Below are 25,763 nucleotides of genomic sequence, written 5' to 3' on the forward strand. Positions count from 1 at the left end.
GGCCAGTCTGGTCTACTGAGTGAGTTCCAAGACAGCCAGGACTGTCCCACAGAGAAACCATGTCCTGGGGGGGGGGGGGAAGAGGCCTTATGTTTTAAAGTGGGGTTGGGGCAAGAGGAAGGCACTGTCCCTCCTCAGCATGCTGTCCAGTCCCACATCCCCACAGGTGAGCATCAGAATCATGCCAACTACACAGACCACACCTCTCCCCCAATTATAAGAAATACAGTAATGAATAAAGAAGCATTGTGACCAAAAGACTAGAATACAGTGTTAAGTATTACATACAACTGTCACACTGGCAAAAACTAGAAGCATTCCTACATTTGGACATGTATGTGACTAAGTCCTACTGGGGTAGGACGAATTATCCTCAATGAAGTCAGAGTTTAAGAGGCTTCATTACAATTCAAGGAATACTATCTACTCTCCTGCTCACCTCAGAATTAACTAGGTTTACAAACCAGAGGGTGAGCATAAGCAGTTAAAAGCATTTGCTGTTCTTGCGGTTCCCAGCACCCACATCAGACAGCTCACCTTTATCTCTAGCCACAGAGAATGCAAATCTTCTTCTGAGCCCTGTGGGTAATCACACACAGTGGCACAGGCACAAGCGTAATACAGAAATGTAAAAATGTTTTTTGATAAAAAGAAAACATAGGGGTTCAGGACATAGCTCAGCCAGTTAAACGCCTAGCTAGGGAGCCATGGGGAACAGAGTTTGGAGCCCATGGACAAGTTGGATGAGGCGGCACACATCTGGGACTCCAGCACTGCACATGAAACCTAGCACTGTCTACATGAACTCTAAATTGTTAAAATAAACAGGCTATTAAAAAAGGGTGATTCTCAAGTGAAATGAGATTTACTTCTGAAGGATTTCAAAGGTTTATCAACTACAAAGTCAGTCTTACCACTGCAAAACACTTTATTGAAGTCAAACCCTTGGCTTGCTAGGAAGTCGATGCTGGAGCTCTGAAACAGACAACACACGTCAGTATGGCTCGGGGCAGTGTCAGACCAGCAGAGAAGTGATGCAGGCAAGTAACCCTGACAACTCAACAAGAAAAAGCAGGCCAAAGGTCAAGTCTTTAGCCATAGCTGCTATGACTATTCATTTCCTTAAAATATCATGGCTCAACCCCTTCGTATCTTTATAAAACATTCTTTGTTTTATAATTTGTTAAAAATCCACTGAGTGGACAGATAATTCCCCAATGGCAGGAGGCTCCTGCCCTCCAGCTACTATACTGACTATAAGTCTGCAAACAGAAATAAAGTACATTCACACAACCTGAGTGTAAGCTAAAGGAATGTAAGGCATTCTACACTGAGTGGGAGGCAGGGCGTGCGTGGGTGCGTGCGTGCGTGCGTGCGTGCGTGCATGTGAAGGGGGAGTGGTAGTAGAGCGGCATGCACATGCAGAAGTTCAAGGACAATTTACAGAGGTTGTTCTCTTCCACCTTTAAGTGTGCTCAAGGGAATGAACTTAAGGCAAGCCGTTTTACCATCTTACCAGTCTCACTATCTTTTATCAGGACCAAAATCATAATTGGATGTTGTCTTCTTTTATATCATATTGATTTGTGTTGTTTTTTGAGACTAGGCTTTGTGTAGCCAGGGTAGCTAGAACTCACTATATAACTGAAAATGACCTGGAACTCCCTAAGCCTCCTGCTTCCTGTGAGGGCTGAGACTGCAGCTGTGTACAACCATACCCAGTCTATGGGTCCTGGGGACGGATGGACTCCAAAGCCACATTCATGCCAGGCAAGCATCTACCAAATGAGGTAGCTACAGTCACAGCCCTCAGTGTTTTTTATGGGTTCTTGCTTTTGTTTCTGAGAAGTGGGAATTGAAACTGGGGCTTTGTACATGCTATGCAAATGCTCTACAATGGAGCTGCATCCTCCACACTCTGCTTTTTGTTTTTCTCAGACAGGGTCTCACTGAGTTATCAAAGATAGCTTGGAACTTACTCTGTAAGCCCACGGATAGCCTGAGCTCTGTGGCTCCCTGCCTCAGTCTCCTGAGCAGCTGGGATGATAGGCCTGTGCCACCAGACCTGGCCAGTTGGATGGGTTCTGGGGGTTTTGGGTTTTTTTTTGGGGGATTTGGTTTTGTTTATTTGTTGTTTTTTCGTGAGACAGGGTTTCTCTATATATCTGCTCTGGTAACCCTGGAACTCACATTATAGACCAGGCTGGCCTTGAAATCACAGAGATCAACCTGACTCTGCATCCTGAGTCCTGGGATTAAATGTGTGTACCACAGGCACCCAGACAATTAGATGCTTTTAATGTTCAAGACCCAAAGAGCAAAATACCTAACTAAGCAAACCTGACTAATCAAACATATCATGCACCTAGAAGATAAAAGATATGAGTAGAATTATTAAAGCTGAATAAATTATTTTTAGAGATTGTGTCTGAATTTACCCAAAACATGAAGTCCTTCTCAAAGCAACTAAAAAGAATGATATTGTAACTACTGAGATTTTCTTTGTTCTCCTAAAGTCTTATATACTCATGGCATACTCCATCTCTGACAGACACACTAAGAAGCACCCAGATAGGCATTTTGTCTACCAAGCGCCAAACCAAGGCTGCTTGAACTTTTTCTACTAGAAACCCCTTCTCACCCAAAAAGCTTCACATAACCCCAGGTACAGGCATATAAAACAGGTAGACAAATCAACCATTTGCTGGTAAATAAATCACAGTGACATTTATTCTAGGAAAATTCTTTGGTACACATACAATTATTTTACCATTTATTAAAGACAAAAGCAGATTTGTGACACACATCGAGCAGGAGAACCCAAAGTTCCAGGTAATCCTTGGCTACTTAGTAATTCTGAAACCCACCTGAACTACATGGGCCAAAGTCTCAGAAAACACAGAGAGAAAGAGGCGGCGGAGGAAGTAGGAAAAGCAGACAAAAAGCATTTCAATGCCATTTTGCACCTCCCCTCGCTCTGCCTCGCTCTGCCTCAAAGCCCTGGGTTATGCAGCACCCCCCCATCCCATTCCTCCCCCTACCTAGCAGCTCAATGCTAAACACATTTCATTTCCAAGGACACTGGAAGCTACTTTGCCTTTAGGTCCCAGATGACTTAAGGATGCAATCTCTTTGAGAACAATTAACTGTGACATCATTTTAAACTACTCAGACTCTAAATCCTTTGTAAAATGGAGCTCTGCAGATGTAGGGCTGTGTGTGTGTGTGTGTGTGTGTGTGTGTGTGTGTGTGTGTGTGTGTGTGCGTGCGCGTGCCTGTGTGTGTATGCATGTATGTATGCAGTATATGGGAGAGGGTGCATGTGCCTGGGCATGCCTGTATCTTTTTTTTTGGGGGGGGGCTTTTTGAGACAGGGTTTCTCTGTATTGTTTTGGAGTCTGTCCTGGAACTCACTTGCTCTGTAGACCAGGCTGGTCTCAAACTCAGAGATCCGCCTGCCTCTGCCTCCCGAGTGCTGAGATTAAAGGTGTGCGCCACCAACGCCCAGCCTGTATCTTTACATCATTCTCTACTTTGCTGTGTGTATAAATGTACTTGATTGTATGTGATATTCACATGTATGCACAGGTGCACTCAACTCACCCATACAGCCATATGTGGAGGCCTGATTAACACTGAATATTTTCCTCAATCACTCTCCACCTTAACTTTTGAGACATGGTCTCGCTTTGAACCTGGTGCTTGCCTTTTCAGCCAGACTTTGACTAACCAGAACCCACCTGTCTCAACGTACAGCCCTGGGATTAGAGATTCTAACTGGCATGCCCTGATTTTCCAAGTGCTATAGAGATCCAAATTGAGATTCCCCCACTTGGTCATATATCCAGAACTTGTAGTTGTAGACTTTTAAATAAAACAAGCAAAAAACTTTATGGCCAGGGAGGTAGCTTGGTTTATAAAATGCTTACCTATCACATATGTGACCCTACAATTAAAAGTATGTGCCACTTGCCTGTCTATCCAAACCTTTGGGCCCAGTTTATGCAAGTGCTGGGAATCAAATTCAAGGACTTGTACATACTAGGCAAGCATCCTGCCTACCAAGCTACATTCCCTGCCCTTATCTTTTTTTTTTTTTTTTTTTTTGGTTTTTCTAGTCAGGGTTTCTCTGTGGCTTTGGAGGCTGTCCTGGAACTCGCTTGGTAGTCCAGGCTGGTCTCGAATTTACAGAGATCTGCCTGCCTCTGCCTCCCGAGTGCTGGGATTAAAGGCGTGCGCCACCAACGCCCGGCTTCCCTGCCCTTATCTTAACTTTAGAAAGTGTCCAGGAGTCTGTCCTCTGGATTTCCACAGCTGTATTACCATTCTTATGGCAAAAAGGGAAAAGACTAAGATGAACTCGTGTTACTAGGGGGAGAGAAGATCAGCTGCAGGATTTCAGGAGAGAAAGAGACCCTCTCTTCCCTCAGGCACCCACATGTTCACTCTCCTTATCCATGACCACAACTAACCAAGCAGGCAGAAGGGGAACTTTATCCAGTATCTGCCAAGCCAGCTACCACAAGAGTCTCAGGGTAAGTCTCATACTTTGTGCTCCTCTCAAAAAGAAAATGGAGTCTTTTCCACCTTCTGTCTCCAAATTGGTGAGTGAGGGGCAAGGACCAGGTTTAACAAGTTTGACTCTTTCAGAAAACAAAGCTCCACCCTTGGGGAACAAAGACAATGAAGTACAGAGACGCCTGTGAGTCCTAATGTAGGCTAACTACAGAGGAAAACAGCGGAAGTCCCAAATAGAGTCCCACTGCAGTGTCATGATCCCCAACTAGCTTTATTAATAAATCATATAAATAAATTAAATAGTGATCTGATATCATCTACCTATCTTTTTTAAGATGTATTTATTTATTCTGTATACAGCATTCTGTCTGCATGTATGCCTGCAGGCCAGAAGAGGGCAACAGATTTCATTACAGATGGCTGTGAGCTACCATGTGGTTGCTGGGAATTGAACTCAGAACCTCTGGATGAACAGCCAGTGCTCATAACCTCTGAGCCATCTCTCCAGGCCCCCATCTACCTATCTTTATAGCCTTTTTCTTATAATATTTTGAAATAAGGAGTTGATAACAGTGTCATTAATTTTCAAACCTTAAAACTGAAGGTCAGAAAGGTAATATAACTTAACCAAAGCCTACATCTTGTTGCTTGGTTTTATTTTGTGTTTGTTCGTTGGGTTTTTTAAGGGGGGAGAGAGATCGTTTTTGGTTTTTTTGTTTTTGTTTTTTGAGACAGGGCTTCATATAGTTCAGACTGTCCTCAAACTCAGTATGTAGCCAAGGATGACTTCTAATTAATGATCCCTCTACCTCCACCTCCCTCCCAAGGCTGAATCACAGGCATGTACCACTATGTGGCACTGGAGAGAGAACCCAGGTCATCATTCATGCTGGGCAAGCACTCTCCTAAGTCACCTATAGCTCCAGGCCCTAGAGCTTAATCTTAAGGAATTCTACATTTCCACTCCATCCCATCAGCACTTCAATTGTGGGAAAATGCAGTTCCACTACTAACCTGGCAAACAAACTTGACATCTGGTGAGGACCTACTGAAAGGCTTGGGGAAAACATAGAAGTTAAATGACTTCGTTATATGCCTGGGAAAATAAGAAAAAAGGACACTTAGGGATGATAACAGGAGACAACTTAGGAATTCCCAACTATTAAGACAACCTACTTGGAATCTGTGTGGTCATACTTAAAAGCGCAAAGGCCAAACTGAAACAGCAAAAAGTCCATAGAATGCTGAAAAAGGGAAAATAAAACATCAGTCACAAGAGAGCCACATATCTGGCATGAGCAAGTATTTTCAACCTGGTGGCTTTCTGAATCACTCACTATGACTTCAGCAGAACAGACTGGAGGGAACAGACTGTGCAGGCTACACATCAAAAGTTTTATGCATTTGTACACAGCTCTTAATTTGTTCCCAACTAAGAAGCCATCTATCATTCCCAAAACACAGTATTAGGCCTATTTCCAAATTATAACTGCATCATATTTATTTCCTATATATCAAATTAATTTTAAGAATAGCCCTCAGAATGTCTTGCAGCAAACAATTTATTTCTGCTATTTTAAACACAACTAAAATGTTATTTTGTGGCTGGTGTTCAGAAGACACACCTCACTTAGAAAACACGCAAGAGTAAGTTTAATGATTCCACCTCTTCTTCTAAATTCAACAGCAGGGCCCACATGACAGAAAAAAAGACTTTTGAACATATCTACTTGCCTTTTTGGGGGGGAAAGGGGAGGCAGGTTTGAGACAGGGTTTCTCTGTGGCTTTGGAGGCTGTCCTGGAACTAGCTCTTGAAGACCAGGCTGGTCTTGAACTCACAGAGATCCTCCTGCCTCTGCCTCCCGAGTGCTGGGACTAAAGGCGTGCGCCACCACTGGCCGGCTCTACTTGCCTTTTTAAGCTTCTGATATCTCTCTTCAGGGGTGTCAAAACCACTTGTCAATGCAGTGACTGAGGGTCCATCGCTGATTCCTAGATCATACAAAATAAGGATTAGGCCCAATAATAATAATATAATAATAATAATAATAACAATAATAACAATAATAATAAATGCTAGTGTAAAACTGTCACATGCTACAGTGTCAGTCTCCATCCAGAGCCTACTCACATTCCTACTAGTTAAAATGAATTTTGTCTATATCACACTTTCCCAAATGTAACATTAATGTGTGAGGCGGCTGTTGCTCACTGAGAGAAGTGCTTGCCTTGCACACGACAGAGCCTGGATTAGACTCCCACATTCATAGAAACATAGTAATTAGGGTTTGGAGAGATGGGTCAGTCAGCAAAACACTTGCTGTGTAAACAAAGTTGGAATCCCCAAAACCTATGCAAGCAGCTATATGTAGCAATGAGGAGGCAGAGACAGTGGATCCCTAGACCACATGGGCCAGACAGTCAATCAAGTGACTTCCAGGTCACTAGAAGACATGCTGTCTAAAAAAAAGGTAGAGCTTGATTTAGGAAAGTATCCAATGTTGGACTCAAGCCTCCACTCACGCACATGTATGTGCATACACTTATACACACACACACACACACACACACACACACACACACACACACAAAATCATGCACACATGCATCTACTGAGCTCCAAAATAAAGATTTCCACTAAAGCATTAAGTAATATCATTATTTGCCATGCAAGTGTAGTCCTGGCCAGACACAAAACACTTACATGATGTGTCTAGAATGGTCACAATCAAAGACTAATGATAGCTGAGAGAGGTTAAAGGGAGTAATGGATAATTCCAGGAGTATGTGTGTTTAAGATTAAAAAAAAAAAATCCAGGAATGGATGGTGCTATAGCTGCACAGCAACATGTGTGTAATTAATGCCACGGAACTGCAAAACTGTGTAAGATAGGGCTGGGAAAACGGCTCAAAAGGTAAAGCGGTTGCCAGGCAAACATAAGGGCCTGAGTTTGGACCTTCACCATATAAAAGCTGGGCATGGCAGCACACACCTGTCACCCAGCACTGGAGTGCTTGTGGGAAGAAGCAGATGCGTCCTGGGGACTGCTGGCTAACCTCTCATTGGAAGGCCAGCTCTGGGCTCAACAAGAGAATGTTTTGTTTTGTTGGATTTTTTGTTTGTTTGTTTGTTTTTCCCGAGTCAGGGTTTCTCTGTGTGGCTTTGTAGACCAGGCTGGCCTTGAACTCACAGAGATCCGCCTGCCTCTGTCCCCGACTGCTGGGATTAAAGGCGTGTGCCACCACCGCCCGGCTGGGAGAATGTGCTTTTTAAAATAAGATGGAGAGATCCCGGGTGCACCCAAGCCTTTGATCCCAGAGGCAGTTGGGTCTCCGTGAGTTCAAGGCCAGCTTGGCCTACAAAGAATGTTCTAGAACTACCAAGGCTGTTACACAGAGAAACCAAATCTAGAAAAATACAAAACAAGAAAACAACGACAAAAACTAAACTTTCTTTTTAGCCACATACACCTAAATCGTTTTAAGCAGCACCAGAAACATCACCTGTATCCATAAACCTCACAGCCTGACCACGGAACCCCAGTATCTCTCCCACGATTTTGCCATAACAGGTAAGATTAGGAGAGGAGCCTTAGCTATACAAGGTGTTAGCCCAGGGCTTTCAAGGGAGTGATACCTGAAAATTCCCCATCGATGGCGAAGAAGTCAGCCTCCTCTATGGCCTGGTACACTTTGTGAAGATTAATCTTAAAATCTGCAGAGAAACCAAGAAGAGGCTCAGATCAGGTGGCCGGCCTTCCCGCCCACCAACTAAAACGAGATGGGAGAAGGGTCCGCAGGGGCACCCTGGGCCACGGAAGTGACGGGCAAGTCCCTAAGGTGTGCAAGGACCGCAGGGGGACAACTTCTCCAAGGGTGGATAGACAGCGGAGTCAGGACCCGAAGGGTGCTAAGCCCGAGGAGGTGCACGGGGAAGAGACGGGCAAGGGTCCGCAGGGCGCACGTTCCGCCGAGGGACAGGCAAGGCGGCAGCACCACTTGAGAGGATGCACAGCCCAGCGGGACTGACTTGGCCCCGGACCCCGCCAAGCACACGAGGTCTGGGCCTAGCACGCTGGGTGGGCTTGGGGGACGAGGTGGAGGCTACACGGCGGACACGCACTGCTCCGGATTATCTCCATTCTGCCGCGCAGACGGAACCCTGGCCCCGCCCAGGCCGACGCCGGTCCACGCGCAGAGTTCCGCAGCCAGGAGCAGCGAGCGAAAGCGACGTCGGAGGCAGCCGAGAAACAGCCCGCGGTGGACACTTCCGGAAACAGCGCGCGCCGCTGCGCCTGCGTCAGAGCTGCGTCACGGCAGGGGTGGGGCGGAGGCTGAGGGACCCCCCGGGGCTGCCAGGAAGCGAGAAGGTCCCAAACCCTGGCCCCCTGTTGAAGAAATTCCTGTCCTGACGCCTGGTTGATCAAGAGATTTTTTTGCTGTCGTTGGTTTGGTTTGCTTTGGGTTTTTTTTTTTTTTGGTTTTTCGAGACAGGATTTCTCTGTGTAACAGCTCTGGCTGTCCTGGACTCGCTGTGTAGACCAGGCTGGGCCTCTAAAACTCACAGAGATCCACCTGCCTCTGCCTCTAGAGTCCTGGGATTAAAGGCTTGATCTAGAGATTTTTGAACCCTTCTCCCCTGGACCTGAAATTGAGGCAGGGGAATTGCAAATTCGAGGCCGATTAGGCGACATAATGTGAAACTGTCTAAAGATAAATATATGGGTATATAATGTTATTTGCTTAATTTGTGGGGTGGTGTTGGAGAGGTGCGTGTATGTTTGTGTTTGGTGATCGCCAGGGTAGGCAAAGGAGGACCTCCGGTGTCTTCTCTCGTTCTCTGCTTTCCCTGAGACAGGCTCTCTCACTGAACCTGTTTCAGCCGGAATGGCTGTCCAGAGAGCTCCTAAGATGTCTGTCTCTTGTCTCCCAACACTGGGGATACAGGCCTGCAGGGCTGTGCCTGGCTTTTTACATGGGTGCTGGGGATTTGTACTAAGTTTTGTTGATTTGACAGCAGGTGCTCTTACCCTTGTAACCATCTCTCAGCACCGATGTATTGTGTTCCTGTTCCGTGCCACTCTGGCCGGATGGGGATACCATAATGAGAAAGCATGGTGATCGTCCCTCTGGAGCTGAAAACCTGGAGTAGGAGGGAGAAAGTCAGGCAGGAATCAGACTTGCCCTTTAGAAACATGGTTGTTGCTTTGGAGGTAAAGAGCAAGGTGTCGCAACAAAGTGATGGGGACACGGGGTTTCTTAGCCAATCAGAGAGGGCGAAGCCGGAACCTTTATAGGTGGGTTACGTTGGCTGGAGATTGCTGTTGATCACCCGAAGCCTTTTGGATACATAATAGATGCTCTTATTAAGTTGGTTGAGTGAATAAACCCAAGTTGGTCTTTCAAAAAAAAAAATCTCACTGTAGAGTTGTTTAGAAGACCTGATTTAAACTTAGCTCCACCATTTAGTGACCTGATAATGCAGCCAAACTTCCTCAACTTCCATTTCTTGGGATTGCATTGAAGTCTGTTTTTTTTTTAAAGATTTATTTATTTAGTATGTATGTAGTGTTCTGCCTGCATGTATTCCTGCAGGCCCGAAGAGGGAACCAGATCTTATTACAGATGGTTGTGAGCCACCATGTGGTTGCTGGGAATTGAACTCAGGACCTTTGAAAGAGCAGCCAGTGCTGTTAACCTCAGTGCTGTTAATCTCTCCAGCCCGAAGTTCTGTCATTTTAAAGTATGTGAATTATAAAGAATACAGGCCAGGAGATGGTGGAGCATGTCTTTAATCCCAGCACTTGGGAAGGAGAGGCAAGCAGATATCCGAGTTCTAGGCTAGCCTGTTCTACATAGTAAGTTCCAAAATAGCCAAGGCTACATAAAGAAACCCTGGAGAGAGAAAGAGACAGAGACACAGAGACCGAGAAAAAATTGTATGAGGATTATATACAAATCAATCTGTATGAATAACTAATTGGTTGTTGTTGAGGGGAGATTTGAAACAGGTTCTTGCTATGTGCTAACTGTAACAATCATAGTAACAATACAATAGAAATCATCCCAGTAAAAGAAGTTGACACATAATTACCCTTCATGAATGAGATTTACTAGGAGAAAAATTAGGAGACCACGCTGAGACCTCCTGGAGGAAGGGAGAACATTAGACTTGACAAGGGTCCTAAAGAGAAGGGACAGCTTGCCTATAAACCTGGAAAGGAGGGACTAGAAAGATTGCTGAATGGTTAAGAGCATCCATCTCTCCTTCAGAGGACATGAATTCAGTTACCAGCATCCACATCAGGAGACTCACAGTTGCCTGTTACTCCAATTCCAGGCTTCTGGTCTTCATGGAACCTGCACTCGTTTTCACAATGCCCACACATTCACAGACACATAATTCAAAGTATTCAAAAATAAGACCTGGATAAGACCCTCATTGAGAGTGAATGCCTTTAATCTCAGCACTCAGGATGCAGAAGCAAGTTGATCTCTGTGAGTTCAGTCTGGTCTGCAGAGCATGTTTCAGGACAACCAGGGCTACACAGAAAAATCCTCTTCCGAAAATTTTTTAAAAAGTAAATAAAAAAGCTGGATGTGGAAAAGAGTTAATAAAAAAGCTGGGTGTGGTGGTATATACCTTTAACCCCTGCACCTTAGAGACAGAAATAGGCATATCTCTGAATTCCAAGCTGGCCAGACTTACATAGTGAGATCCTCTCTCAAAAAAAAAAAAAAAAAAAAAAGGTAGGGTGGGGGGGTGAGGATGGGGAATGGCTGGAGAGACAGAACACTATACATTAAAAGAAATGAATAAATCTTTACTATTTTTTTCTGAGACAGAGTTTCTATGTGTAACAGTACTGGCTGTCCTGAAACTCACTTTGTACCAGGTTGGCCTTGAACAGAGATCCACCCACCTCTGCCTCAGCCTCTGATATCAAAGGCATGGGCCATCACTGCCTCAAAATTAAATAAATCTTTTTTTTTTAAGAGTGAGGGGGCTGGAGAGATGGCTCAGAGGTTAAGAGCACTGACTGCTCTTCCAGAGGTCCTGAGTTCAATTCCCAGCAACCACATGGTGGCTCACAACCATCCATAATGAGATCTGGTGCCCTCTGCAGGGCACATGCAGGCAGAACACTGTATACTTAATAAAATCTTTAAAAAAAATTAAAATGTTATGGCCAAGTCACGAAGATTCCCCAAAGACCACCAGGGAGACAGACCCAATGAACTACAAAAGCAAGGTTTATTGCTCCATCCAACCATGATAGAGACCTGGTTAAGCTAGCTGATGCAGCAGCCACCAGAGGAAGTGAGTTCCCTGTCTACAGGAAAAAAGCTGCAGGGTTACATCAGCGGGAGGGGGAGAGGTATGGGTCAGTTCCTGATTGGTTGACATTTGGGGAACTCTTAGGGAAATTTTTTTTTTTTTTTGGTTTTTCGAGACAGGGTTTCTCTGTGGCTTTGGAGGGTGTCCTGGAACTAGCTCTTGTAGAACAGGCTGGCCTCGAACTCACAGAGATCCACCTGCCTCTGCCTCCCAAGTGCTGGGATTAAAGGCGTGCACCACCAACACCCGGCCTAGGGGAAATTTTTAAAGTCATGAAATACCTGTGTGTCAATTATTCTCATTGGTCTGTGCTGAGAGGCAACATTCTATGTTTTCTATGGCTTTGTCTTGTTACTTGCTGGTGGCCTGTTGTACACAGATACCAACGGTTTTCAGAACTGAATATCCTGGAGACTACAGGGGAGGTTTTGGTCTCTCCTGGTGTTTCTTTGCGGCCAAACATAGTTCCCAGGAACCAAGCATCCAGGAGGCTAGGGGGTATGGAGTTTCTTTGTCTTCAGTTTTGGCTGTAGGCTCCAGGAAGCTGGAGGGAAGGGTTTCTTTGTAACATGTACTGACATCGGAGGCCTACATGGCTTTTCTGTAGCCTGTCATGGCTGCTAAGGCAGGGGGCTGGGTGAGGGTCTGGTCCCCTCAAAAATAAAGAGATATAGGAAGAGAGAAGAGAGCTTGCATGACATCCTCAAAGGAATGGCAGTGGAGAGCATAGACTGCTCAGAAAAAAGTCCCCCAAACAATCCAAAGAAGGGAATGAATAACAGATTTTCATAAAATTTCAGGGGAGGCATTGAAAGAGACGAATGGAAAGGGAGGAGCATTTCAGGGTCAAATAGAAACCTGTTGCAAGAGAAACCCCCAGGGATCTACAAGGGAGATCCCTGCTCAGACTCCTAGCAATGGTGGATATGTAGCCTGAACTGGCCATCTCCCATGACCAGGCAAGACTTCCAGTGGAGGGTTTGGGACACCCACCCAGGCACATAACCTTTGACCTACAGCCTGTCCTGCCTATGGGATGTGCTGGGGTAAGGGTGAGTCAGAGATTATAGGAGTGGCCAACCAATGACTGGTCCAGGCTGAGACCCACGACACTCATGAGAATGAGTCCACCCCCAACAATGCCTGGAGTGCCAGGACCCAGAGGCAACAAAACACAATAGGAGGAAAAAATGTCAATGTAATGATGCCTATGATATTCTGCTATACTCATAGATTGGTGCTACCCCAGTTGTCATCAGAGAGACTTCATCCAGTAACTGACGCAGAGACCCACAATCAAACATTAGCCTGAGCTCAGGGAATCCTGCTGAAGAGAGGGAGGATTGACAAGTCAGAGAGTTTAAGGACATCACAGGAAAACCCAAAAATCAACTCACCTGGGCTCACAGAGTCTGAACTGACAACCAGGGAGCCTGCATGGGACTGACCTATGCCCTATGCATATATGTGACATTTGTGTAACTTGGCCCATTTGTGGGTCTCCCAGCTTTGGGTGCAGGGGAAGGGAATGTCCCCAATGCTTTAGTTGGCTTTTGGGAACCTATTCCTTATACTGGGTTACCAGCCTTAATACAAAGAGAGGAGATTAGTCCTACCGAACTTGATATGCATGATTTGTTGATATACATAGAAGACCTGCCCTTTATTGAACAAAAAGGGAAGAGTGAAAGGGGGGGCACAAAAGGGAGAGGAGGGAGGGGAAACTGTGGTTGGGATGTAAAATAAATAAATTTAAACTGTAAGGGGTGCCAGGACGTTTTATATTGTGATTCAGTTCAACACAGAGTACATGTCAAAGGGAACTTGGAGGGGCTAGGCACCGACTTCTTAATAAATTAGGAGTTGCTGTTAGTCCATATCCAAGACAGTATGGGTTGTGTGTTTATTTTTAACTATTTTGAAGTAGAATACAGTAAAAAAGTAAAAGTATTAGGTACTAATTTACTGGTGTAATTGGTGATTTACTTAAACTACTGCTTGTACTGCCTATTTGCGGAACATGACTTCACTTTCTACCTGAAACAGAATGACCTGGAAAGATAGCTGTAACAATGAATTGTTACCATTAACAACCTGTTGACTGTCATTGCTGTTCCATAAAATCTGGCTGGCTTCCTGTAGTTTTTTTTTTTTTTTGGTTTTTCGAGACAGGGTTTCTCTGTGGCTTTGGAGGCTGTCCTGGAACTAGCTCTTGTAGACCAGGCTGGCCTCGAACTCACAGAGATCCGCCTGCCTCTGCCTCCCAAGTGCTGGGATTAAAGGCGTGCGCCACCAACGCCCGGCGCCTTCCTGTAGTTTTAGAGTATAAGGATGCAAACTGCATTGGAGCCTCTCAGGAACTATCCTGCTTTGGTCCACCAGTGACATCACCTCTCTTCTACTCTCATCAGTATCAAAGTGCTTATTCCAGAAAGATTCCTAAAACATTTCATCTTGTTTTTTTAGTGTGTGTGTGTGTGTGTGTGCACACGCATGCACGCGCCTCATGCAAATGCCCACAGAGGCTAGAAAAGGTCATCAGATCTCTAGAGCTGGAGTTACTGGTGGTTGTCAGCTGACATGGACACTTAGAACTGAACTCTGGTTCTCTGTCAGTGAAACCACCAAGCTAGACCACTCTGTGGGTAGAAAGAACAATTTATTGGGAACAAACTGTCAGGCTGCCTCAGAGGGTAGAGAACAGCAGCTTCGCCAGAAAAGTTTTGACAGTTTTATCAGGCAGGAGCAACTAAAGATAACCTGCAGTCAGGACAGTCTGGAGATTGCTGTGGGGACTTTGAACCGAGGTAGGCTGTTTGGGTTCATAGGAAACGAGATGCACGTTGCACAAGGTAGTGAATCATTAGGAGCAGAGAAGGAAGTAGTGGTCTTTCCTGACAAAGAGAACCCCATCTCCTGCAATTTCTGAGGAATTTAGGTTGCTGTTTATCCAGTAAGAATCTGTATGCTGCCGGGCGTTGGTGGCACACGCCTTTAATCCCAGCACTCGGGAAGCAGAGGCAGGCAGATCTCTGTGAGTTCAAGGCCAGCCTGGTCTACAGAGTGAGTTCCAGGACAGCCTCCAAAACAATACAGAGAAACCCTGTCTCAAAAAAAAATCTGTATGCTTACCAGGTAAGTATTCGGCTGGGTGCCAGGCAGTGGAGGTGAACGTCTTTAATCCCAGCACTCAGGATGTGGAGGCAGGTAGATCTCTGAATTTGAGACCAACCTGATCTACAGAGAGAGTTCCAGGACAACTGAAGCAGTTACACAGTGAAGCTCTGTCTCGAAAAAAGAAAAAAAGAAATCCAGCCTGGTTACAGTCATCATCTTAGGGCATTGTCAGCAGCACTGCCATTTTAGGGAGCCCACTTTGTGTGACCTAATGCTGTGTACAAGCAGCCAGCACTCTTTTGAACAGCTCTGGCTGTTCATAGAGAAACCCAGGTGTGTGTGTGTGTGTGTGTGTGTGTGTGTGTGTGTGTGTGTGTGTGTGTGTGTGCTTCACTTGCAAGGATTTAACACAGGACAAAGAAGAACTTAACTAATAACTACCTTAACTGCAAACAGAACCCTTAACCCGCAAGGTGTTTTTTTTTCCTGTTTTGATCTCCCATTAACTTGCTCCTAGTTGGGTCTCATAATATCTAAACGACTAAAAACACAGCGCCGTGAGTTCTCAACCGAAGTGTGTGGCTGCAGGTTAAACGTCCTTTTATTCCAAATCCCGACAATATAAATATAACTTTTTGGTGGTGCATACGGGAGTGGTGAGATTTATGGTGGTGCATACGGGAGTGGTGAGAGAATTATTTTAATGCCTGACCAAAGCCAGCTCATCTAAACACAGGAACGCGTTCCGGGAGGGACACTTAATAGAAAACACCGCCTCACCCTCGGGCTGTGACTTCCGCGCTCTGACCCGACGGAAAAAAAAAAAAAAGGGCGGGTTGCATTAGTGCGCATGCGGCACCCCGTTCCGGGGAGCGGCCGCTCTAGGCACTGGGGAGGTCGCTGGGGGTTGAGAGTCTGCGGCGATAGAAGGACCGCTCCTCTATGGTCGAGGGAGCCGCGCACGGTCGGCCCGCAGGCCTAGGTTATTTCCGGAAGCGAAGTGGGACGCTTTCCCTCAGCTTCCGCAGGGCTCCTGGCGGGTGGCGGTGACCGAGTGGGTCCCGGGACTAGTGGCGAGGTGAGCTTCAACACGGCGGGGATGGTAACGGGGCGGCAGGGCGCTTGGCTTGAGATGGAACGGACCCCGCTCCCCGAGGCGCGCCGGCCGGGCGGCCCAGCCTCGCGGGCCTTTCCTGACCGGGCCTGGGCGCTGCAAGGGACCCGCGGGGCTGCGCACCGCCTTCCGAGGCGACGACCCACGCCGCCGCGGGTGTCTAGGCCTAGCCCGCGTCGGGGGTCTGCATCCGAGCCACTCGTCCCCAGGGGTGGCAGGCTAGGGGGTCTTGCTTCCACACACCTGCGGGCTGGGGGTGCTCGTCACGTCCGCTGGATCCGAAGCCTTCCTGTCCCAAGGCAGACGGTTCATAATGGGAAGCGTAGAAAAGGGGACTTCAAACTGCAAAGTCACACTGGACTGACCTAGAGCTTTTCTCTAACCATTCCCATACTCACAGCTTGTAATAAGGGGAGCGTGCGTGTGTGTGTGTGTGTGTGTGTGTGTGTTTGAGAGAGACGATGTGTCTAACTGGGGATCTTTAGTTGGTCAAGGGGCGAACCCCTAACTTTGGTGGAAAAGAGAAAGCAAAAGAGGGAGCGATGTTATGCCAGGAACTGTGGCCGATGGGTCGTTCCCGCAAAGACCATTGGTTCGTCCTTGGGATGGCCCCAACGTCACACCAGGAGAGGCCAATGCAAAGAAGTTTACCTCTATCTTTAGGCACACCCCAGAACCAGTATGACTCCACGTGCCTATGCAGTTTTGTGTGTTCTTGTCACTGCTGTTTTGTAAACAGCCTGGGATGTGTCCTGACCCAAGAACTCGGTCTATGCCTGGGTTTGTCTTTCACAGACCTGACCGGAAAACCCTACTCCTGTGCTACTCAGACCCCACCACCCCCTTTTTTTTCTTTTCCCTCCAGCGTTCAGGTATATACTAACGACACTAGTCACTATTCAGTGTAATTCGGCCAGTAATCTCCTTAGTATCAGTCAATCATCCAGCAAAGTTTCTACCTATCTGGACACAGTTGGGCATCTATTTCCAACTATCCTTTAACGTTGATAATAGTTGGACTGATGATGGAAAATGATGAAATTCAAGGAGAACAAAGGTTGGGATCCTAGGTTAGCCCCACTCTGAAGACTTTTTTTGGTTTGGCTTTTCCTGGGGTGGATTTTGGGGGGGGGGGTTGTTTTTGTTTTGAGTCAGGGTTTCCCTGTAGTCCTGACTGCCCAGGAACTCAGACCAGGCTGGCCTCAAACTGACAGAAATTCACCTGCCTCTGCCCTCGGAGTGCATGGATTAAAAGCACATGCCACCGTGCCTAGCTTGTATTGTTTTTGAGGTAGAGTCCATGTAGCCCAGGCTTGCCAAGGATAGCTCTTGGACTTGTGATCTTTCTGGCTTTCTGAATCCGGTAACAGGAAATGCAGAGGGGAAAGTGAAACTGAATTGACACTAGTGATAAAGCTTCCCTCTCATGACTCAGAAGCATGGCAGTTTTCCCTGAGTGCCGCTGAGATTATAGGTGTGTGCCACCGAGCCCAGTCTATACAGTGCTAATGATAGAACCTAGTAAACAAGCAAGCACTCTACCAAGTAGTCTGACATTAGGTAACACAGATAAACCCTACACAGCTGCATAGAGACAGGAGCCATTAATTTGGAGTGGATTAATCATTACAGACCATTTGGATCTTTAAACTTAGAAATGTTAATAGATGAGCGTGTAATGATCCACATAAGATACTTATTGACAGCCATGTTGATTAAACCAATTAAAAGGGTTTTTTTGTTTTTGTTTTTTTGGTTTTTTTTTTTTTTTTTTTGCTTTGTTTGTTTTCAAGACAGGGTTTCTCTGTATTGTTTTGGAGGCTCTCCTGGAACTCACTCTGTAGACCAGGCTGGCCTCGAACTCACAGAGATCTGCCTGCCTCTGCCTCCCGAGTGCTGGGATTAAAGGCGTGCCCAAGCTCAGGGATAGAAGTGAGTGTGTGTGTGTGTGTGTGTGTGTGTGTGTGTGTGTGTGTGTGTGTGTGTGTGTGTGTGTGTGTGTGTGTGTGTGTCCGACAGGGTTTCTCTGTATTGCTTTGGAGCCTGTCCTGGAATTTGCTCTGTAGACTGGGCTGGCCTGGAACTCCCAGAGATCCTCTGCCTCCCGAGTGTACCACCACCTCCCGGCTAATCTCAAATGTTTTGCCAATGCAGATGTGATCATTGGGGAAAGAGGATAGAGGACTGAGAACAAACAAAATAGTCAAGACAGGATGGCATACCGTAGTCATTTCAGAAGGAGCATATGAGAAAGCAACCAAGGAGCAGAAGTTTATTGGTGGGACTGCATTTGTGGTCTGTGAACAGAGTGTAATCTTAATAATAGAAATGACATTGTCATGGAACATACTGTGGGCCAGGAACTATTCTTAGTTGTCTTGAATAGCCTAGAGCCTGTGTTGTTGTTATCCCCATTTTATGGGTAAGGCAAAGAAAGGTAAATGACTTGCCTGATTTCTTGCAGCTAATGGTTGAGCTAAGATTTAACTTTCTTGTTCTGTCTGGTATTTGTGCTATAAGTAAAAACATTAGTTTGGCAGCCAGACATGGTGGTTTAACAAGCCAAGGCCTTGTGGCACAGACCTTTTATCCCACCTACTTGATAGACAGAGGCAGTAAAATTGCAAGTTCAAAGCCCTAGTTAATGTGGATTAGGGCTGAAGGCCATTGCCTGTGTTGTAGAGTGTCTGTTTAGAGTATATAAAATCCTGGGTGCAGTTCCCAGCCCTAGAAAAACTAACTTAATATTTGGCCATGCAGATTCTTAAGTGAATATCTCACATCTGTGGGCTTTAATTTTTTGTAGTAGGGAATGTTTTGTTTTGAGAGAGTTTCATGTATCATTGGCTGGCTTGAACTAAGGATGACTAGCTCTTACCTGCTGGGATTATAGGCTTCTGTCGTCACATCCAGGCTAGTGGAGAATTTGATGGGAATTTTGCTCTAAGGAGACGATTTAATCATTAAAAAAGAGAGATTCACAAAAAGAATAGGAAATGGTATTTAAGTTTCACTTTAGCTATACCTAGTCTAAGACATATTTATGCATTTACATGTAGATTATATGAAGTCCTAAATTTCCAGGCTCATGATAATCTTCAGAAGCACTTCTTTTAGATACACAGTCAGGTCCATATCCATGGAATCCATATCTACAAATTCAACAACAGGTAGGGAAAAGAATTTTTAAGTTGAATTTGGGGCTGGAGAATGTAGTTCAGTAGTATAGTGTATCTAGCATGTACAGTAGGCCTGAGTTCAATCCTTGTCCCTGCCAGAAAAATCCAGGAAGTTCAAAAATTTTGATTTTGCCATATGCTAAGCACTACCCTGAATCCAGAGGAATAGAGCTACATGCAGGCATGCACACCCTGCAATAGCTTCCTACCATTTCATAGATCCCTAGTCTCTCCAACACGATGGGCAGGATTTCCATGGTATTTTGTTGATGTGAACTTTGTAGTCTATCCTACTTTGGTTGCTTATATGTTGAGCATGTATCCCAATAAATGACTAAGGGAGCCAGGCAGTGGTGGCACATGCCTCTAATCCCAGTGCTCGGGAGACAGGCAGATGGATGGATTTACAGAGGAAGTTCCAGGACAACAAAGGCTACTGAAAAACACTGTCTCAAAAACCAAAACAGACAGGGTGGTGGTGGTGGTGGTGCAGCACACCTTTAATCCCAGCACTTGGGAGGCAGAGGCAGGCAGATCTCTGTGAGTTTGAGACCAGCCTTGTCTACAAGAGCTAGTTTCAGGACTGCCTTCAAAGCCACAGAGAAACCCCACCCCCCAAAAAAAGAAACAGAAAAACAAAAAAAGAGAGGAATAAGGGATGTAGGATACATTGTAGGCCGCATATAAACACTGTCCTTGCCCAGAAAGGATTTGCAGAATCTGATTCTTGGCACCTCTGGAGAGTCCTGGAGCAGATACCAAAGTAGAACATCCTAATTCAAGTTCAGTTTCCAATGGGATTCTGTTACAGGTATTTAGAGCTACATTGATAAAGAGTCAGATACTTGTTGCTTTAGTTTTCATCTGCAAATATCTAGAGCCCTGTTTTATAGCTGTTCTGTGATATAATAGGCTATAATGGACTTGACCGTAACTTGACTCTGGAATTCAAGGAGCCCAGGATTTGGAGAGACAAAAAGTATGGTTGGACTCTTATGTGCACAGTATAGGAATGAGGTCAGCAAGTGCATTTGACTTTCTAAGAAGATGGGACTCATGAGCAGGCTGCTGTATGGGGAGCAGCTGTAGAACATTGGAATCATGTTATCAGTTCTGACCTTGCCAGAGCTGAAAGGGAAGATGGAATGGATTTAGCATAAAGTAAGAAGCAAAGTCTTGAGTCATAGGTTTGTTGTGGTTTTTGGGTCAGGGTATGTTGTTTTTGTTGTTTTGTTTTTTCAAGACAGTTTCACTGTGTAACAGTCCTGGCTGTCCTGGAACTCAGTTTGTAGACCAAGCTGACCTCAAACTCGCAGAGATCTACCTGTCTCTGCCTCCTGAGTGCTAGGATTAAGGCCTGTGCCACTACCACCAGACTATGATACAGATTTACTTCTTTCTAATGCAGAGGTTCTCAACCTGAGGGTAGGGGTCCAATGACCCGTTTACAGAGGTTACCTAAGACCTTAGAAAACATAGATATTTACATTACAATTCATAACAGTAGCACAATTACAGTTATGAAGTAGCAATGATAATAATTTTGTGGCTCAGGGTCACAACAGCATGAGGAAGTATATTAAAGGGTTGCAGCATTAGGAAGGTTGAGAAACCATTTTTCTGGTAGCTTAATATGCAAAAAGAATGCAGAGCTGGGTCACTTTTTTCTCTTCCTTCTTTTTTTTTTTTTTTTTGTTTGTTTGTTTGTTTGTTGAGATAGGGTTTCTCTGTAGCTTTGAAACCTGTCCTGGAATTCGCTATATAGACCAGGCTTACCTTGAACTAACAGAGATCCTACTTCTGCCCTCTTCCCACCCCACTCCCCACCCCTAGTGCTTGGATTAAAGGAGTGCACCCCCACTGCCTGGTTCTAGGTAACTTCTATGACTCAAGATCACTGAGGAAGTTGGTAATTTTACTGATTTGTTTGTTTGTTCATTTGCTTTTGTTTTTTTGAAACAAATTCTCACTGTGTAGCCCTGCCTGTCCTGAAAGTTGATATGTAGACCTGGCTGGCCTTGAACTCCCAGAAATCTTGCCTCTGCCTCCTGAGTGCCGGGATTAAAGGTGTGTGCCACTATGTCCAGCTAAATGTTGCTGCTATAGTCAGCACAGTATTAGGTATTTTGAGAGATTGCTGGTAGAGAACAGGCCTCTTTCTGATAGAGATCTCAGTAAGTGGGGGAGACAAGGCCAGTTTGGGGAAGAGTTGGATTTACAGAATGATTTGTCTTTAAGTATTGGTATGGACAGGTATTGAACCTCTTGACACCTTTTTAAATTTTTATAAATCTGTAAGAGGTGTGCACTGACCTTTCAGAGGTTGTGAGAAACCTATTGTTCCCACAAAAATTAATACAAGGCAGTTTATACTTGCCTTTTTTGTTTTGTTCTTTTTGTTTCTCGAGACAGGGTTTCTCTGTAGCTTTGGAGCCTGTCCTGGAACTTGCTCTGTAGATTAGGCTGGCCTCGAACTCACAGAGATACGCCTGCCTCTGCCTCCTGAGTGCTGGGATTAAAGGCATGTGCCACCACCAACAGCTTATACTTGACTTTTACTCACCAGCACAAACCAACCAGACCTCTAACTCCTCCTGTGGCAGCCTGCGTGCCAGCATCCTGGAACCTGGAGCCATCAATTCATACTGAAGCCCATGTCTGCTAGAGTTCAGCCTATCTAGAGTGCAGGTGAAATTTGAGGCCAGTGACTCAGTGTTCATTAAAGGACTGCTAGGACTATCTTGGTGAACTTGTGGCCAGCCCAACCATCCATGCTTCACATCCCTGTTATCCTTGGTCACCGTCCAAGACCAGTATACAGAGGAAACAAGATGTGGTCTAATGGACCGTATGACCAAGTACCTCCTCAGAATGCCCACAGTGCTGAATCTGGCCTGATGATAACAAGAGATGGTCTTTCTGCAAGCCAGAATGCCCACAGTGATGAATCTGGCCTGATGATAACAAGAGATGGTCTTTCTGCAAGCCAGAATGCCCACAATGATGAATCCGACCTGAGGATAACAAGAGATGATCTTTCTGCAAGCCAGAGTGCCCACAGTGCTGAATCTGACCTGAAGATAACAGGAGATGATCTTTCTGCAAGCCAGAGTGCCCACAGTGATGGATCTGACCTAAAGATAACAAAAGATGGTCTTTCTGCAAGCCAGAATGCCCACAGTGAGGAATCTGACCTGAAGATAACAAGAGATGATCTTTCTGCAAGCCAGAATGCCCACAATGATGAATCCGACCTGAGGATAACAAGAGATGATCTTTCTGCAAGCCAGAATGCCCACAGTGCTGAATCCGACCTGAGGATAACAAGAGATGATCTTTCTGCAAGCCAGAGTGCCCACAGTGATGGATCTGACCTAAAGATAACAAAAGATGGTCTTTCTGCAAGCCTGAATGCCCACAGTGAGGAATCTGACCTGAAGATAACAAAAGATGGTCTTTCTGCAAGCCGACAGCGTGAGTACAGGGATATGAAAAATGATCTTAGAAGAAAATCTTCTTCTTCTTCCCATTATTCAAGACAGAGGTCTCCCCATAATGGGGCTCCTCGTGTTTTCAAAAAATCAAGTATAGGTCAGAAAAACTCCCCGCATAGCGGATCTGGGTTCAGTGGAGGGCACTCCCCAAAACGAAGCCGACGACGTTCTTCCCCTTTGTCAGAGCTTAGGCAGTCCAGGCAGGCTCATGCCCCCTACAGAAGGCACAGAGAAGAAAAGCTAGAAGGAGATCAGAAGAGACTTGGCCAGTCTTTGAAAACATTAAGAGACACACACCCATCAAGTTCTTCAACTGTTCCTTCATCAGAAGTTTTAAGCAAACTCAGCAAGTTCAATGAGAAGGGACTTCCTGAAGTTCCCAGCAGGCAGGCAGTAGAAAAACCCAAGGTGGCAGATGAAAGTGGCTTACCTAAAATTTCTGAGTTTAAAGTTGGACTCACAGAACCATTACTTCAGCCACAGCAACCTGAGCCAAACAGAACACAAGACACAGAATTAGTTGATGACCAACTAACTAATCGCCTTAAAGCAATAGCATCAAAAACCAAGGAAATTGAACAAGCATACCACCAAGACTGTGAAACCTTCGGGATGGTGGTGAAAATGCTGGTTGACAAAGATCCTTCATTAGAAAAGTCCATTCAGTTTGCACTTAGGCAGAGTTTGCATGAAATAAGTGAGCGGTGTGTGAAAGAGCTCAGGCAGTTCATTGCAGAGTATGATGCTTCTTAAGAATTGGTTCTCTGGCACAAAAGTGGACCTTGATTGTTATTCCAGAATTACATAAATATTTCAAATATGGAATGTTTGTGATGAAAGGAAATACTTCAGTGTTAAGTAAAATCTAAAATGGTCACTTTAAAATAGTCTATTCAGAATTCTATTCCACCTATAGAGCCTTCTAATTCATACACACAGCAAGTTCAGTGTGTGTCTTAGCCTGCTGGGGAGCAGCTTTCTGCTCTTACTCATGTTGTGTAGTCTTCCAAGTACAAGAATGTGTGGCCCAAGTGTACTTTATAGTTAGAGATTGAACTTCATCGTAAATGATAGTATGTAAAAAATGTTAGCATTTTGAGTTGTGGTTATTATTGGCTTTTTCTTAGGCTTTGTTTCTTGTATTAAAAGTATCCTACATTAAAGTTTATTACCTTAATAAACTGGTACTTTGGTATCTTGAGAATGCAACTCTCTATGGACCAGGCTAACCTCAAACTCAGAGATCCTCCTGCCTCTGCCTCCCAAGCACTGGGATTAAAGGTGTAAGAAGCTGCCGCCATTCTAGGCTTTATGATTTGTTTTCTTAATAGTTTTCTGAGTTGTTGAACAACTGCTAGGTATGGTACAGAGTAGATCCTCAAATATCTGCCAACGATAGCTGATGCCTTTCTCAGTCTGCCCCTGTCTTGCCCAACACAACTTCAAGGCAACAAGTCAGCATCTAAAGGAGCATGCTACCTTTATCCTACTGACCTCCAACCTTCTCCAGAAAGAGTCATTTTGGAATTGGAAAAACTACAAGGTTTTAGACAGTAATTAGAAATGCTTCTGTCTTATTGATGGAAGAATCAGTTTTTCTGTCTACAGGAATTCCACTAATGTTCTGTTCTTACTGCCATTTCTGACCTTTGCCTCACTTAATCTGGGCACATTAATTTTTATTTGGTAGCCATGAGAGATAGGTGGGCACTGAAGTAAGTACTCTGCTGGTGTTGGAAGTGGTATCCTAGACGAGGCCTCCCTTCTGCTTTGATTTCGTGTGTTCTCTATAACATGATCGCCCTATCGTCTAACAGTTGGAGTTCCTGTTCCAGGTATCAGATCTGTTATGATAAAGCGTGAGGAACCTTGGCGGATTCCATGGCAGATGAGGATGACACACCAGGCAGACAGAACTTAAGTGAGAAGTTTTATTAGAAAGGGGAGGGAGGGGGAGGAAAGAGAAAAGAGACACAGAGAGGACAGAAAAGAAGAGGGAGACAGGAAAAGTCCTCTCTTCCCCAAAGGAACAGAATGAAAAAACAGCCTAGGAGGTCTTTCTTTTAAAAAGAGCTCCTTTGTACCATCGTCCAGACTAGTAGTCATGGAACCCTGGGGACTGCCTGAGTGCATTCTGCCAGGTGACAAGGGCAGGCAGGCCAGTGTAATGCCTGAATGCTTACACCGAGGATAGTTTTGGTTTTCATTTTAGGGAGGTAGGGACAGGCTTAAATGATCTCAATCTGTAGACAAGGCTGGTCTTGAAAGAGCAGCCGTCCTCTGGCCTCAGACCCCAGAAATGTTATTGCAGAAGTGCACCACCATACTCCAGTTTTTAGGGGTCTGCAAGATAGCTCTGCTGGTGAAATTGCTTGGCCAGCAGGCCTGACAACTTGTGCTCAGCCTCAGAAACCACATAAAGTGGAAAGAAAGAACAGACACCACAAAGTTGTTTTTTTTTTTTTTAAAGATTTATTTATTTATTTATTTCATATACAGTGTTCTGCCTACATGCCAGAAAAGGGCACCAGATTGAATTGTAGATGGTTGTGAACCACCATGTGGTTGCTGGGAATTGAACTCAGGACCTCTGGAAGAGCAGTCAGTGCTCTTAACCTCTGAGCCGTCTCTCCAGCCCCCACAAAGTTGTTTTCTGACCACTGCCCATGTGCCATAGCACATCAGGTACAATCAATAGTGATTGTTTTAAAAGAAGTCCAGCTTTCAGAGAATTAAAAGCGAATTGGGTGAGGCAAGAAGAACAGATGAGCTCCTGATCTGGAGATAAAATGAGAACTCTGCTCATCCACAAATAAACTAAGAAGGGAATATGGATGGGTGATTAGAGATACTGTTAATTCCACTGGGTGAGGGAGGATAGGACCACTACCACAATCTTGAGCCAATTTGAAGGAAACTTAATTAAATACTGGCCCTGATGACAAACTCTGGCCAGATCCATTCTGGTGTTCCCAGAGAATGGTGACGAATCAGTTTGCAAA

The 25,763-nt window shown here is 45.1% G+C and overlaps 3 protein-coding genes across 7 annotated transcripts in view; 2 read left to right on the plus strand and 1 right to left on the minus strand.

Moving 5' to 3' along the window:
• The window catches only part of Parn (poly(A)-specific ribonuclease), a 139,429-nt gene extending 130,634 nt beyond the window's left edge, over positions 1-8,795 (minus strand). The window contains exons 1-6 of one of the 2 annotated variants that reach the window (XM_040730776.1): positions 8,642-8,795; positions 8,156-8,233; positions 6,431-6,510; positions 5,695-5,762; positions 5,533-5,614; positions 915-975 (exon numbers count right to left, since the gene is read on the minus strand). In XM_040730776.1, coding sequence (XP_040586710.1) covers positions 915-975; positions 5,533-5,614; positions 5,695-5,762; positions 6,431-6,510; positions 8,156-8,233; positions 8,642-8,660 — 388 coding nt within the window. In that variant the 5' untranslated portion in view covers positions 8,661-8,795. The remainder of the gene's footprint in view (positions 1-914; positions 976-5,532; positions 5,615-5,694; positions 5,763-6,430; positions 6,511-8,155; positions 8,234-8,641) is intronic. The other variant, XM_040730775.1, reaches the window with a different exon arrangement.
• Positions 8,796-15,912: 7,117 nt separating this feature from the next.
• On the plus strand, positions 15,913-23,938 carry LOC121133778 (periphilin-1-like). The gene is made up of 2 exons (XM_040730740.1): positions 15,913-16,052; positions 21,834-23,938. The coding sequence occupies exon 2, from the start codon at positions 22,039-22,041 to the stop codon at positions 23,512-23,514; it is 1,476 nt and encodes a 491-aa protein (XP_040586674.1). The 5' UTR covers positions 15,913-16,052; positions 21,834-22,038; the 3' UTR covers positions 23,515-23,938.
• Positions 15,916-25,763, plus strand: part of Bfar (bifunctional apoptosis regulator) — a 35,207-nt gene continuing 25,359 nt past the window's right edge. Inside the window, exon 1 of one of the 4 annotated variants that reach the window (XM_005082030.4) lies at positions 15,916-16,052. The gene's annotated coding sequence lies outside the window, so the exon portion shown is untranslated. The remainder of the gene's footprint in view (positions 16,053-25,763) is intronic. The other 3 variants (XM_013121966.3, XM_013121967.3, XM_021234047.2) reach the window with 3 other exon arrangements.

Source organism: Mesocricetus auratus, unplaced genomic scaffold, assembly GCF_017639785.1.
Source record: "Mesocricetus auratus isolate SY011 unplaced genomic scaffold, BCM_Maur_2.0 Super-Scaffold_100024, whole genome shotgun sequence".
Lineage (NCBI taxonomy): Eukaryota > Metazoa > Chordata > Mammalia > Rodentia > Cricetidae > Mesocricetus > Mesocricetus auratus.

Coding starts and splice junctions, on each gene's coding strand:
- LOC121133778 (XM_040730740.1), top strand. CDS start 22,039: ATGCTTCACATCCCTGTTATCCTTGGTCACCGTCCAAGACCAGTATAC.